The sequence below is a fragment of the Anarhichas minor genome, unplaced genomic scaffold (assembly GCF_050575085.1).
Source record: "Anarhichas minor isolate MPS153535 unplaced genomic scaffold, ASM5057508v1 ptg000040l, whole genome shotgun sequence".
NCBI lineage: Eukaryota > Metazoa > Chordata > Actinopteri > Perciformes > Anarhichadidae > Anarhichas > Anarhichas minor.
Genome location: NW_027466486.1, coordinates 4,597,115 through 4,612,162, shown reverse-complemented (window position 1 = coordinate 4,612,162; position 15,048 = coordinate 4,597,115). Strand labels below are relative to the sequence as shown.

The window sequence follows — 15,048 nt, the reverse complement described above, 5'->3', positions numbered from 1 at the left end:
GAAACAGGGCGCCTGTTTGCTCCCCGGGCGCCTGTCATTGGCAGCCCACTGCTCCCTATATACAGGGATGGGTCAAATGCAGAGACAAATTTCCCCTTCCGGGATCAATATAGTATAATAAATTAAGATTAAATTAAAAAATTTAAACAATTAAATTAATAAACAGGTCTGTCCAACGTAACTTCATGTAGTCTGTCAGCGCACTTCTCTCCGACCAATCACAGATCACTTCCGGTTAAACACTTCCGGTTTGATCCAGCACTTGCCTTTCCACCCAAGCGGCTGGTGTGTGCAGATATCAGAGGAGTGAATACCACGTTGACCAGTGGCTAAAAATAGACATTAAGGTACTAAAAGAGTAGTTTTTCAGCTAATTAACTTTTAGTGTTATTTGTAAATACTGGGAAATACAGACGGTAGTGTTTGTTTAGTTAAATATTCTAGCTAACAAGTAGCTAGGAGTGGTCTCAGGTAACCACTAGCTTACGTTAGCATGCTGTTTTTGAATGAGCATATGACTGGAGCCAGTCTGTGACTGGAGCCGCCTCAACACGCCTTAAGTGGAGGTAGTTGAACAGGAATGAGCTACTTGGTGATACATGTCCATACGTAACTTTTAGCCGTAGCGAGATGTTGTTACGTTACAAATAAACCTGGCTTTAGTGAAATGTTTTGACATGGGGTAACGGTGTAACTTGTCACTCTCGCAGATGCCACCAAAAAAGGCAGAAGCCCCCAAAGAGCCTACATTGATTGGACGATTTGGAACCTCACTGAAGATTGGAATTGTGGGATTACCTAATGTTGGGTATGTACATGAAATAAGTAATGGATGTAAGCTAAGCAGTATGTTATGTGAGTGAATGAACAGATTCATCATTTAGGGTTGATTATTGCACTGCTGTTGACACTCTCCTGACTCTCCGTCTACGCAGGAAATCCACCTTTTTCAACGTGCTGACCAAAAGCCAAGCTGCTGCAGAGAACTTCCCATTCTGCACAATCGACCCAAATGAGAGCCGGGTACCGGTGCCCGATGAGCGCTTTGATTTCCTCTGCCAATACCACAAACCAGCCAGGTCTGTGTTATGTCCTTACAGCTGATTGGTTGTTGTTGTTTTTGTCCATGGATTTCTGTCTCATCAACAATCCCTCCTTGTCTGGCTGCTTTTGTTTCTTTAGTAAGGTTCCAGCTTTCCTGAACGTCGTGGACATTGCTGGTCTGGTGAAGGGAGCTCACGCAGGACAGGGACTCGGAAACGCCTTTCTCTCCCACATCAGTGCCTGTGACGGCATCTTCCACATGACTCGTGAGTTGTCAATACTACTGCCTGCAGCTTCTGTCTAGTAACAACTGAGGAGAGGGGACAGGTGTTAGTTGAAGATAATTTGTTATGCCCGTGGACCAGACAGGATGATATATTCTGTTCTATACCAAGTTTTCTAACTTTTGGTCGAACTCGTAATTTGCCTTTTTTATTGTCAGATCTCATAGTTCCTGATTATAATACAATTTCAGACCATTTTATTGAAGCAATTGGCTTTTTATGGCTGCTTTTATTGAGACAACTTTTAACATTTGAGGACTGATGAAATGGAGTGAATGGGTCGGTAGAGACGCATGTTTTACTTTTCTCGAAGTGATGTATAAAATAAATATTGTTTTGGTTTCAGTTCAGAACATTTAAACAACATCCAGTCCAAGTGGAAGCTTTTACATTTGTGATTGGCCTGTCGTGTAAAATCAGAGTCAGAGATGATGCAAAATAGATTTTTCAGACCAATATGAAGTTTATACATTATAGCATTTGTAGAATTTAGGTTTTACCTGGGTGCACACTCTGATTTAAAAGTGTTAGGGATCAACAAAATAGCTTTAGGAAATACTTACATGGTCATACATACCGACTGAACTGCTCAGGGTTTTGGACTTCACCTGTCGTCGCTTGTGTTTTTTTTTTTAGGTGCGTTCGACGATGAGGATATTATCCACGTGGAGGGTAACGTTGACCCGGTGAGGGACATTGAGATCATCCACGAAGAGCTGCGACTAAAGGACGAGGAAAATATTCCTCCGATCCTGGACAAACTGGAGAAAATGGCCGTCAGAGGAGGTGACAAAAAACTCAAGCCCGAATATGTAAGTATGTATATATGTTTGTGCGATGCATATGTTGCCCTGTGTCACGATGCGTCGCAATTGGGGGATAAAGGAGATGATAACCCTGCACTCAGTCTGCAGACTTAAGTTAATCTGCTGCTTCTTGCTGCAGGATATCATGATTAAGGTAAAGAACTGGATAATGGAGGAGAAGAAACACGTCCGATTTTACCCTGACTGGAACGACAAAGAGGTAATGATTTGTGTGTGTGTGTGTGTGTGTGCTTGAATTAGTGTGTGTTAGGCTTGTGTGTCTATAAGTGTTTGGTGTAATTAGGGCTGTACCCAATGTCATTTTTTACATTCAAAGCTTCTATTGAGGTTTTCAAATAAGGCTTTAAATGTCTGTTGTCATCATCCTAAAAAAAAGTCCTCAAACATGATCCTCAATTTGAATGTGTGATCCATCGGATTAACTGTGTTCGTCTTTCTTTTTTATTATATCATCTTTCTTTAACTTCTTTTCTCGCTAGTGGGTTCCTCCATTTGTGTCCGGTGAGCCGATGAGCAAAACAGCTTTTGACCAAAGTGAAAGTTTTGTAACGGCAACAAATATCAATTGTTGGATCCCAGGAGTCTGAAAACAATTCTCCGCTGCTACCACTGGAATCTAATTCTACAAATAGTATAATACTAATAATATTAGTGTCCACTGATCTTCATGTTCAAATGGAATTAATAGAATGAGGGGGGGGGGGAAGCTGCGCAACATTTGAATGTTAAGATAGGATTTTAAAGTTAATGTTATGAATGAAGCTTTGAAATATTCGGTACAGCCCTTTTGTGTGTTTTTGTCTTTTGATTGTTGTAACTTTGTTGTCGGCTTGTTGTCCTGATGGACAGAGTAGTCTGACTGCTCATCACTGCATCAGGAGGTTGTACATGATGTCATTAGTAGGGTGTCCCCTGAGCTGTACCCTTTAACATTCTCTCCACAGATTGAGGTGTTGAACAAATACCTGCTTCTGACATCCAAGCCCATGATCTACCTGGTTAACCTCTCGGAGAAGGATTACATCAGGAAAAAGAACAAGTGGTGGGTTTGCGTTCACCTGCCCGTTGTGCATAAGTACATGTTGCAGCCATTGTTTGAACACCCTGCTGCCTGTTCTTCTCAGGTTGGCGAAAATCAAGGAGTGGGTGGACGCCCATGACCCCGGTGCTCTGGTGATTCCCGTGAGTGGAGCTGTGGAGTCTAAAATGCAGGACATGGACGAGGAGGAGAAGAATAAGTACTGCGAGGAAATGAAGACGCAGAGGTGAGACATGAACTCGCAGTGTATCGTAAACCAGGTGGAGAAATAGTCCCTTAGGGCTTTGTTGATGAATCTCTCAATTATTATCATTATCACTTGTTTGCAGCTAATATCAATGTTATTAATTACTCCGGTGTTTTCCTTGCTGTGACAAATCAAAGTCTGCACCATTTTATAATTCAGTTTGAAGATACAATAACAGATAATAACAGATGCTTTTATCATTGAATGCACCTTTTTTATTGGACGCATGTCTGCTTGAGCTGCTCCATCGTGACTTCTCTCTGTGTTTCTAGTGTTTTGACCAAAATAATCAAAACGGGCTACGCAGCACTACAGCTGGAGTACTTCTTCACAGCCGGACCAGACGAGGTGCGAGCGTGGACCATCAGGGTGAGTGCTGGGAAATAAATAACCCGTCTTTTAAGATCATTATTACCGTATGTTCTCAAAAGTCAGTGTTTTATTTCAAAATCCTCTTCATTGTTGTTTGAAAGCGTAATTTACAGTTGAAGACATTTTCTGTAAAATGATCATTTTGTCAAAATAAAGTTATTAGCAAACAAATATATGAATTAACTTATTTATAATAGGAAGAGCTCTTGTTGTCAAATGGGAATATCACATATTTATGATGAGTTGTGGGACAAATAATTCTCTCGTGTATTATATGTTTACAATGATGTGAGTATGTTTCTACACATTAACTGGTGTGTAGCATTGAGTGATTTAAACATCCTGGAAATTCGCGCCACGTTTGCATTCTTATCTGTGATAAAATTCTTCAAGGTTGCAGTGTGTTGAGATATTCTGAGTTAATCTCTGGTTATCTTCTTTATTTGCTGCAACAGAAAGGGACCAGGGCTCCTCAAGCTGCAGGAAAGATCCACACTGACTTTGAGAAAGGCTTCATCATGGCGGAGGTGATGAAGTACATTGACTTCAAAGAGGAGGGCAGTGAGAATGCAGCCAAGGTGTGTGTGTTTTTATAGAGCCTCGTTTAAAGCTTGAACTGGGACTGAATTTCTGCCAATAAAAACCGCTCTTGAATACAATTTTTAAATGTGTCCTCTCTTACAGGCGGCTGGGAAATACAGGCAACTGGGCAGGAACTACATGGTGGAGGACGGCGACATTATCTTTTTCAAATTCAACACGCCCAACGCACCTAAAAAGAAGCTGTGAGACCACACGATCACCAGAGGGAGAACTCGGAATACTGTTTAGTTTGCAAAGAGCTACACTGTGTGCTGGTTTTCATGTTTATCTTTTGAATTCAGAGGATCAGCTCAGCAGTTATTCACTCAACTGGCCTCACAGATCTGAATCAATTGGAATTTTTTCAATATAAAAACATTTCTACACAAGCATAGCTGTAATATTTGGCACCTTCTGTACCAGTCAAATATTTTTGAAAAGATTATATTCTAGCTTTCATGGTCCCAACGGAGAACAGGTATAACTGAACTGAGAAATGTATCATTTCTGATTTTATAGGAAATGGCCAATTAAGAAACTAACGGAACACAAACTGCATGTTGCTTTATGATTGATGCTGTCCATGTGTTTTTAATATGCATCAGAGTATCACAGCTTGTCCCCTTTTCTAGACGCTTTTTTTAAACATTCAAGCAAGAATCAAAGTCTTTTTTTTTTATCTTTAGGAAGATATTTGATCCCTCCAACAATACCAGCTTGCCTTTCTGTCATTACTCGACAATTACCTTCATGATGACTGCTAATTAATTGGCGAGCTCTCGCATCATATCGACACGCTTTATTTCAGCTCGGCGTGCTCGATCTGTAAATCAGCTCCTATATCATACAAAAGTAATAAACAGTGCCACCGTAAGTGATAATATACAGCATGTGTTGTTTGGTACAGGCGCCTAATCAGCATTAATTAAGTAACGGACATCATAAATGAGTCTACGGTGTTTTTCCCTGGAATTAAAAGGACATGAACTATTTTCTTAGTTAATTCATGCCTTTTCCCTCAATTCAACTTTCTGCTATTCACGATTAAGTCATAATTCCTTTTCCAATTATGCTGAAAATGATACATACCTTTGACTGGTGCTGTGTTACCTATTAAGATAAAATGAAAAGCCATCGCTCAGTGTGGCATTTCAGGACAGAACTGTGCTGTATTCTGAGGGGAAGGATATTATTATTTTAGAAAGAGCAAAGCAGGCATCCCTGACAATGCAGAATAAGACGCCCGAATGGATCATTTTATTATACACACTGCTTTTATTGACTTTGGTTTGGGTTGGTTAAAAAAAAAGGACAACATTCACATTATGAAGTTCACGCTGTGTCAAGAGATGAGGCTTCAGTGTAAACCAGCTCTGTGGATCTTCTGGGCTGCACAGCTTCACAATGCTTCTTGTTTCATCTTTCTGCCGCCACAGTGTGAATGTCTTTATTTTCAAGAGTCCCCTCATTTAACATCTCGTGGATAGAAAATGGACCTAAATGAGCCCAGATACAATAAATGTCATCCTCGTCAATATGCATGTGTCAATAAAAGGAGACAAACCTGTCATTGCTTTGTGTCTTTCTACTTTTTCCTCACGCTGGAGGCTAAAGTCACAACATGAGAGAATGAATGGACTGTAAAAACTATAGAAATATAATAGTAATGTTATTAACAGTTTAATTATGATCACTTAATAAATTTATATATTTAAACAAGCTGTGAAGAACGGAATAACCCAATTTGTCTTTACTGATGCAGTAATAAGCTTCAAGTAAGACATATAACCCATCTGTCTTATGTAGTGATCACACATTTGCCAATTATATTTTCTTATTTAAATGTTAAATCAATTCCATTTTAAAATGGAATTGCAAAAGGGGCATTATCATTTTCATTTTATGTACTTGTGTCTGCCTGTTTTAAAACAATCTCGCCACAAAATCCACTCAGTCGCTATTCTGGAGCCTTCGATCATATCAGCAGATGAAGATGTAGATGTTGAAATTTGTGTCAATTCCATTTCTGGTTGATTTATAAATTATATTTGAGTGAAAACAATGAAATTGTGCTTCAGGTTTAGTCTGGAGTCTCTGTTGTTTTAGGTTTAGGTTTAGGGTCCTTGGACAGAGGATGTTGAATGCCGTACAGGTTGTAAAGCCCTCTGAGGCTAATTTGTAATTTGTGATATTGGGCAATACAGATGTAATGTAATTTAATTTGTCGATGCATGAGCTTCAAGCTGTCAGAACTGTGTACATAATTCAATTTTTAGTGACTACAGCGTTCCAGGAATATCACCACAAACATATTATACTGCAAATACTTAAATATTGCCATACTTTCACCAGTGGGTAACTGTGTCATAGATCATGACTTATTCAATGAAGATCTTCTGAGATTGACACTTTTAGGACTTCTTATACAAGTTGATTTTTAAACGTTGAGATTCAACGTTTCATGTGATTGTTTAAATTCAAAAGTATTTACAATTTCATGAGATAACTTTTGAAAAATGCCTCGTTGTAGAAATGGAGGCCAAATGACAATTTACAGTGATCACAGAACTTTAAACGCTAAATCGTCTATTGCACGTTATGTGTAATGGCGAAAAGAAAACAGTATACATCTTAATTTTACATTAAAGTAATTAAAATAAATGGTGTAATTTCCACAGAAACGCCGCTGTTTAACAAGTATCTCAGTTGGGGGATTTTAACAACTGCATTCCTTCTCTTCACACGCTCAACAAACAGGAAACACACGTCCTATAAAAAGTGAGTGACGTTTCAGTTAGCCAATGACGTCCCCCGTACCCCTAGTTTAGCCAATCGCTTTAGAGAAGAAGGGCGGGACGTCCTGAAATGTGATGCAAATTCGAGCGTCAAGCCTGTTAGTCCCGCCCTTTTGTGTTTCCCGCACCGTCAATCAAAATAGAAAAAAATCGACCCGAATTCACCGATCAACACTAGCCCGCCTTTGATAAAATAATCATGTTTGGAGTTTAGTTTACCCGATAATCCTCCCGGTTACTACCACTCACGCTATGACCGGTACGTAAACGTTTACCGCATCGAAGCGTGCAACTAATCGGTGAGTTTGTGCAACCTACAGCGAAGCATGCTGCGTCTTTTTTATCTTTTTTGCTCTGCTGCTAACTAGCTAGATATGGTTAGCTAACGGAGCTAGCTGGCTAGCAACGAAGTTGACAAAGTAAACACGTCAATCTGGGCCGAAATTGCCACAGAATCTGCGCTGCGAAGTTGAGTTTCACAGTCAGCTCCTTTCGGACTGCAGAGTGGGGATGCTTTGCGAGCTTTTCTGTCAGGCAGGAGTTGAACATTACAGAGTTTTGCTGAGTTCCCCCCCCCTGTCTCTCTGCTAGCGCCAGAGCAGCCTCTCTGAAACAAGGAGAAATGGCGTCCGCGGACGTGGACAGCAGTCAAAGCGAGTTTCTGCAACCCGGCGGCGCAGCGGAAACACAGGTATCCCGACATTTTCGAGCTCGTCTTACTCGCTCGCTCGCTTTCGATTGCTGGGTTGTGTTTTTTGAGAGCATGAAGTTCACACGTTTTAAAAATTTGATGGCATGGGGTGAACGCCGTACACTTCCTGTGTTCCCCTCAATAACGGCCACCCACTTTACCCCTGTAAAACCCGCCCATAGTGGGTAGGACACTGAAGTCAGTCACTTGGGTCGGCTCGCTGGATAGATAGCCGGTTTACCTTACCGGGGTGTGATACTACTGCAGGGAAAGCGTCCGTAATCACAACAGTAGCGTTCAATTGTGTTGTAATAGCTGCCCATCCCCCACACCCATGCACTCGGTCATTTCTGAGCCTGTTATCTACACTCCGTGTGTTGGTGGTTGCTTCGAGGTTGTGGCTGTTGCATCGTTTGCATCAGCACAAATCCTATATGCCCCCCCCCCCCAATCACTATGATTTACTCTCTTTGATGTAGCAGCACAATCTCTGAATCCACAACTGCTTTTCAGAAAAATAGCCCGGCTGATTCTCCTTCTTTCCCCCTGTGATCTAATCTAAAGCTGAGTCTTCTTGTTGAAGTGTGATCTGTTCTTGTTAATCTTTGTGTACAATTTGACTCCCAGACCACAGACATGTCTGCCATTCAGCTGACGGGTTCAGACCGATGGGAGGTGTTAACGCCCGTCTCAACCGGGAAGGAAGATCAAGGAATTGTCCACATTCAGAACTCTGGGATTGTCACCTCAAACGGGCAGTACATGCACATTGGTCTCCCCAACCAGCCCATTTATGTCACAGCATCCGGGAATGAGGCTGCACACAATGGAGTGTCAGGCATTCAGTATCAGGTAAAAAAAGAGACAGAAACAACATGTTGGATACTGTGTGTGTTCTGTTACGGCAAAGATCTTGATCACAACGATGGTTCATTCTTCCAGGTCATCCCCCAAATCCAAAATGCAGATGGGACCCTCACAGGATTCACACAGGGACTGGACGATGGCACAGGTCAGATCCACCTCCTCCAAGATGGCGGCCAGGGCAGCATTGGAATCAGCTGTGCCACGACGTCGACCACAGACCTTCTGACGCAGGCAGGGCACGTACAGTCGATCCAAGGCGTCTCGCTGGCCGGGGGGTCGGCGTACACCGGCACAGTAGGGCTGCCCGGCAACATAACGTTCGTCCCTATAAACAGTCTGGATCTGGAGTCTCTGGGGCTGACCGGAGCGCAGTCGGTCCCCATCGCAACGGGGGTAACGGCTGAAGGGCAGCTGATCATGGGCGGCCAGACGCTGGACGGTCACGGCCAGGACACTGGCGTCAAGCAGGTGACGGTGAGCGCCGCAAACCACGAACTCTACGTGCCAACCACCACGCCCTCCTCTAACTCCTCCCATCTTCCGGAGACCATCGACGGTACCGGGGTCCTGACCCAAGCAACCGCCGTGTCTGCGGGCGTGTCCGACCCGTCCTCGGAGAACTTCAACTCCCACAACCACCTGCAGCAAATCCAGGTCAGAGTGTGTGTCTTTCACGCCACGTCATGTGTATGTTTAGTCAGGTCTGCGTGCTTTAAGGCAGTGGTTCCCAGACCGGGATTTATTTTATTTCTTTGCGATATGCTCGACACGCTTACCTCCTCCGGACTCTAAGGACGGGGAGGTACCCGGGTTATCGGCCGATTAATCGGCTACCGGCCTTTTCCTATCATCTTTGTATCGGCCGCGCCATTGTGTGATTCTGTTTGAAGACGCAATAACAGAGAGACCGAATCGCAGACGTGAGGCTTTTTATCATTGAATGCACTTTTCTTTTTTTAAAGATACGTGTTTGCTTGAACTGCTCCATCATGGCTCGTCTGTGTGTAGTATAGTTATTGTATCGTTCTTTAAAAATCTGAAAGTAACCTTTTAAAAGTCAAGTCTTAAATCTAGAAATCACCAGCCTCAGCGATGAGGGCTATTAAGTAGACAATGATTTGATTTAAGGGGCCTAACAAGTCAAATGTTTGGAAAACATTGCTTTAAGACACCAATAGAGCTTATTGTGTCACTGTGTATTTAACCTCAGTGTGTCTATGTATCCAGAGTTTTACACGCTTACATGGCCGGCCCACCTAGATTTGGCTCATAATAGGGATTAGTTTGTTTTGTAACTGCGTAACTACAATTGAAAGTTCAGACTGTACTTCAATCGTCGTCACATGTCGGCTTGTGAATGCATTGCTGTTGTGCAACAACCTCTCCAGTGTTTCGGAGCTCCCCGCCCTGAGGCTCCACAGCCACAAATCAGTTCTTTGCTCGTGGTGAAATGCTCTAGCTTGCAATTTCTGAACACGATTAAGACTAAACTATCCACTGTACCGTTGAACCAGGACCTCCTGCATCGAAACATGACATGAGTGCGGCTCCCTTAGCCTTTTTGTGTGTAATTGTATTTTATTTTCTGCAGGTCTCATCCTCACACGCCACCACTCTCTCGCAGCCCATCCTGCAGCTGTGTGGGGACAGTCAGGTTCAGGGTCAGGACCTGAATGCAGGAGGTCAGACTCTACAGAGCGTGCAGCTGGTCAACCCGGGGACCTTCCTCATCCAGGCCCAAACCGTCACCGCTACCGGACAGATCCAGTGGCAGACCTTCCAGGTAACCCGATCAGGACCGTTTGGGAAGCGGCCTACAGAAGTTGTTGAGGTCTCGTTCTGTGAAAGATGTCAGATTACTAACAGGCATCTCATCTCATCTCATCTCTCTCTCTCCGTATAGGTTCAAGGTGTCCAGTCACTCCAGGGGCTTCAGCTGCCCCAGGGGCAGGGGCAGGCCCAGCAGCTGACCCTAGCCCCGGTCCACACCCTCCCTCTGGGTCAGACGGGCCAGGTCAGCCTGCCCAACCTCCAGACAGTCACGGTGAACTCTGTGACACAAAGCGGAGTTCAGTACACACAGGCGGAGGACGCAAACAGTCCAGCTGGTATGGGGAACACCTGCACATGCTGTACTCTCACACATAATGTATTCATTTGAATTATTGCATCTCTTAAAGAGGCCCTAAATCTTCACCTTCTTCTTCTTCCCTGCTGCAGGCATCCAGATAAAGGAGGAACCGGACTCCGAGGAGTGGCAGCTGAGTGGGAACTCCACGCTGAACCCCAGCGACCTGAACAACCTGCGCGTTCAGATCGGAGACGAGGACATGGATATGCAGGGCGGGGAGGGCAAGAGGCTCCGCAGGGTCGCCTGCACCTGCCCCAACTGCAAAGAGTCCGGAGGAAGGTGGGCATGTCGGGAAAACACACACACACACACGTTACAGATACCAGGAGGGGCTGGTGATCAGCTCACCGTTAACCAGCTTTACATTTCTGTGTTGAAGCGGTTCAGCGGTTTTCTGCCTTTTGCATTCATTTATATCACAGTATTTGCGTTTTTGTACTCATTTTGCGTCCCCCCCCCCCCCCGGCCTTCCACAGAGGTTCGGGCACGGGGAAGAAGAAGCAGCACATCTGCCACATCGCCGGCTGCGGGAAGGTCTACGGGAAGACGTCTCATCTTCGAGCTCACCTGCGCTGGCACAGCGGAGAGAGACCCTTCGTCTGCAACTGGATGTTCTGCGGGAAGAGGTTCACCAGGAGCGACGAGCTGCAGAGACACAGGAGGACACACACAGGTGAGACACTTTTATGAACCGCCTCGTAACACGGTTATACAGCTTCATGTCTGGAGCTAGTTATACGTGGTGAGTTCATGTTGGATGAGTGACATCAAACCATTGAATTGTTGCTTTCTGTCCATGATACAAACTTTAAAGGCACATATTCATTTTTTTCGGAGATGTTTCTGTTGTTTGACTGCAGTTAAAACATAACAGATCCCACAATATATTTCATATTTGTCTGCAACTGGTTTTGATTACACACTGTTCAGTGATGAGAGGTGTCGAGCATCATCTGTGAAGTGAGAAAATGAAAACTTGCTCTAATGCTGCCCAGGAAGTCTGGAGCGCCGAACACTTCATTTCTTGTATAATGGGGATAAAAATAAAAAAAAAAGCTATGCACCAATATTTGGTGGAATTGTTTTAATTTATGTTAAGAAAAATGCATAATGAAGACCCCTTCGCCCCAAATTTAAGAAATCCCAGAATTTTCGTACTTGCCTTGTGTTCTGTGTGTTGTCTGGATAAATCACAGTAACCAGCACACTGTCTCTACACAGACACGTTGCTGTTGAGTGTTTGTCAATGTGATCTTTTAATAGTTGGAGCCTCACATGGAGCCTTTCCATACAAAGACACACATTGTTCTTTAACTGTTTACGATCTGAGAAGATAAACTCGTCAGTGCTCTCTGGTGTCACCTTTTTCTAAATGACCCCTCAGCAGATTTTGGGCTTCTCTGCACCGCCATTGATTGTTCCTTATTGGCCAACATATGAACTGATTGAATTGACCGGCCCGCTTATATCAGTAGTTGTTGATGTGTGTTATCTTGTCTTGACATTTGTTTGTTTCCGCCGCTCTCTCAGGAGAGAAGAAGTTTGTGTGCACAGAATGCTCCAAGAGGTTCATGCGGAGCGACCACCTGGCCAAGCACATAAAGACTCACCAGAATAAAAAAGGCATGGTCCCATCCTCCACGTCTCCGCCCACCTCCGACACCGTCATCACCGCTGACGGAACCACACTCATCCTCCAGACCGCCACCCACGACCTCCTGGCCAATCAGGAGATCCCATTGCAGCTGGTCACCGTGGCGTCCGGTGAGGTCATGGAATGAGGGCGTGAATTTGGGTGGGTTTATTTTGAGAACTGGCCTATCACAGGGACCTCTTGGGCTTTTCTCTTTCCCCTCTAACCTTTTTTTTTTTTTTTTTGTTTGTTTTTTACATATGAATATATACGTAAATATATATGACAAATATATATATTTTAAGAGTTATCATGACTTTATGTTTGTTTTTTGCCGTCTTTTTATAGGTGGGCAAAAAGAATAACATTAAAATGTGGTTGCTATTTACACATGTACATACACGTACGTACACACACACACACACACACACACACACACACACACATACATGCATTAACACTCAACATGAATACTCAACACAATGAAATGCCTTATTTTGTATCATAATCTTGTATAAAATGCTGGAAGTGCATGTGTTTTTTAAGCTTTGCAGATGATGTAACTGTACCGGAGATAAATGTGTTTGTGAAATGGCGATGATGAGGAGGAGTTTGTGAAAGAGAGAAAGGGAAGTAGTGAACTTCTCTGGGATGATTGGATTTTTGTCGCTGGAGAGTTCTGACAAAACCAGCGCTGCTTCCACGCTGAACTGTTGCACTGCTGCTGCTGCCGCCACGACCTAAAAGTGGTAGTTTTTAAAGGAATAGTTCAAGATTTTTGGGATAAATGGTTTAGATGAGAAGATCGCCACCACTCTCCTGTCTGCATGGTAAATATGAAGCGACTGGAATTGGGGAAACGGCTAGCCTGGCTGACAGAATCTGTCCGTCAGCACCTCTAAAACGTCACAACTCCAACACGTAGCTTGTTTGATTAAAAGGTACAATATGCAACGATCTCCTTTAAAACGATGTATAGACTGGAGCGTGCGGTGGTGTCTGTATCTGCAGAGACCCGGCCCTCGGCCTGTATTTTCTCTTCTTCTTTGGTGTCTGGACGTGTTCTTATTCCCAGGTCAAACACTGCCGCTATGTCACACAATCGAGGTACACAGGCAGGCAGACGGGTGCCTTGGTCTTCGCGACACCATCATACACAGCATACAGCCACGTGAGTGCTATCACTCGTATCATCTCGCTCTTAAGAAAGCAAATAAGCGTATTTCCCCCCCAAATTTTGAACTTTCACTTTGATGAACCCCGCAGCAGGGCGCTGACACCGATGTCATAGTGTAGTGTGTGCCGCTTCAAGCAGAGCAGGAGGTTCAGCTGGTGGTCAGAGTAGGAACTGATCAGAAGTTGTCGTTTTCCACCTGGAGGAGGTGAAAATAGATGCAAGCCGCTCTGAAAAACAAAAAGGGCAACTTCTTCCAGCATCTGGTCAGTGTGAACAGAATGTCTCATCTTGTCTTCACGAGCACACCGTCCGCTGTGCTTGTCCACGTCAAAAAAAAAAAAAAAGTCTTTTTTTCTTTCTTTTCATATTTTTGTTGTAAATTCACGTTGTATATCAGTTTCCTGTGTCTCGTCACCAATCTGCACGTCGTCTAAGCCGATGCCACACGATGGTGACCGCAGCAGGGCGGAGCGGTCGCCTCTGTGCTCCTGCGGGGCTCTTCGTTGCCATTGTCGGCTGCACGTGGCTGCAGGGGGATGCACACGCACCGACGTTGCCGTGTGGAGAAAACAAATGCAACAAATCATAAAGCCCGCCCCACCCGAGGGTGTGCTTGTCATCGGACATTCCAGTTGGACACCAGATGATGTGGGATTAGTTTCGCAATAACGGCCCTGTTTTAATTGTGGACGGCTGTCACTCAAGTCAAAAGGAAAACAATCAATCATGCCATTTGTTGTTTTTTGTTCTTATTTTATTTTAATTAATGTAATCCCTTTCCTCAGTTTGTCCTCGTTTGTAGCATTCATTTACATGTATATTATCTTATTTTCACATTGTTTATAGAAGCCATTACTTAGTTAACTGAATTTGTTGTATCAAAACCTTATTTTAAGTGATTTTTTTAAAGAATTGGTGTAAAAATTGAATGTTACCTTTTGTAAAACCTTTTTTCAAATGGATCACAATAAAAGTCTGAAACCTTCCAATAACGGGTTTTGTGTGAGTCGAGGAAAGCGTCGCGGTACCTCCCACACAGAAGAGTGAACCTAATCTACGCCACACGGAGGGTTACACTTTTAAGATTTATTTTTGCATTTAAAGCCGGAATCAAACCGCGATACGATCTGCATCCTAACGACTGAATCAACAGGACGCCGCTAGCGTTGCATGTGCAGAAAAACACAAGTTCCTAACCTGCTTTCAGGCGTATGTACGACATCAACAAACCCAGCTTGTTCTGCATGTTTTAATTTGATTTTAAACTGGATGAAACGGTTAAATTATGTGAAAGTATATACTTCATGTTCAATGACTTTTATATAACACTTTTTTTTTTCATGAACTTTCTTATGACAT

General features: G+C 43.5%; 2 protein-coding genes across 4 annotated transcripts; both read left to right on the top strand.

Moving 5' to 3' along the window:
• The first annotated feature begins 224 nt into the window (after positions 1–224).
• ola1 (Obg-like ATPase 1) lies at positions 225–5,965 on the top strand. Its single transcript, XM_076108479.1, has 11 exons — positions 225–347; positions 711–808; positions 936–1,079; positions 1,183–1,310; positions 1,965–2,140; positions 2,274–2,354; positions 3,100–3,197; positions 3,280–3,420; positions 3,714–3,810; positions 4,269–4,391; positions 4,498–5,965. Exons 2-11 carry the CDS (start codon positions 711–713, stop codon positions 4,600–4,602), a joined length of 1,191 nt encoding a protein of 396 aa, XP_075964594.1. The 5' UTR covers positions 225–347; the 3' UTR covers positions 4,603–5,965.
• A 1,354-nt stretch (positions 5,966–7,319) lies between these two features.
• On the top strand, positions 7,320–14,681 carry LOC142968557 (transcription factor Sp3-like). Of its 3 annotated transcripts, XM_076108473.1 has the most exons (9): positions 7,320–7,489; positions 7,782–7,881; positions 8,509–8,733; positions 8,824–9,402; positions 10,340–10,531; positions 10,652–10,856; positions 10,969–11,158; positions 11,356–11,552; positions 12,410–14,681. In XM_076108473.1, the coding sequence occupies exons 2-9, from the start codon at positions 7,813–7,815 to the stop codon at positions 12,658–12,660; spliced, it is 1,908 nt and encodes a 635-aa protein (XP_075964588.1). In that variant the 5' UTR covers positions 7,320–7,489; positions 7,782–7,812; the 3' UTR covers positions 12,661–14,681. The 3 variants fall into 3 exon arrangements, with proteins under 3 accessions (XP_075964588.1, XP_075964590.1, XP_075964589.1); XM_076108475.1 differs by lacking the exon at positions 7,782–7,881 and having other exon boundaries at positions 7,320–7,449; XM_076108474.1 differs by lacking the exon at positions 7,782–7,881.
• Positions 14,682–15,048: the final 367 nt, after the last annotated feature.

Excerpts from the sequence above, each read along its gene's own strand:
- ola1 (XM_076108479.1), top strand. The coding sequence starts at position 711 with ATGCCACCAAAAAAGGCAGAAGCCCCCAAAGAGCCTACATTGATTGGA. Across the intron at positions 2,355-3,099 it reads CTGACTGGAACGACAAAGAG|ATTGAGGTGTTGAACAAATA; the intron begins GTAATGATTTGT and ends TTCTCTCCACAG. Across the intron at positions 3,421-3,713 it reads GAGGAAATGAAGACGCAGAG|TGTTTTGACCAAAATAATCA; the intron begins GTGAGACATGAA and ends CTGTGTTTCTAG.
- LOC142968557 (XM_076108473.1), top strand. The coding sequence starts at position 7,813 with ATGGCGTCCGCGGACGTGGACAGCAGTCAAAGCGAGTTTCTGCAACCC. Across the intron at positions 7,882-8,508 it reads GCGGCGCAGCGGAAACACAG|ACCACAGACATGTCTGCCAT; the intron begins GTATCCCGACAT and ends TTTGACTCCCAG. Across the intron at positions 10,532-10,651 it reads TCCAGTGGCAGACCTTCCAG|GTTCAAGGTGTCCAGTCACT; the intron begins GTAACCCGATCA and ends CTCTCCGTATAG.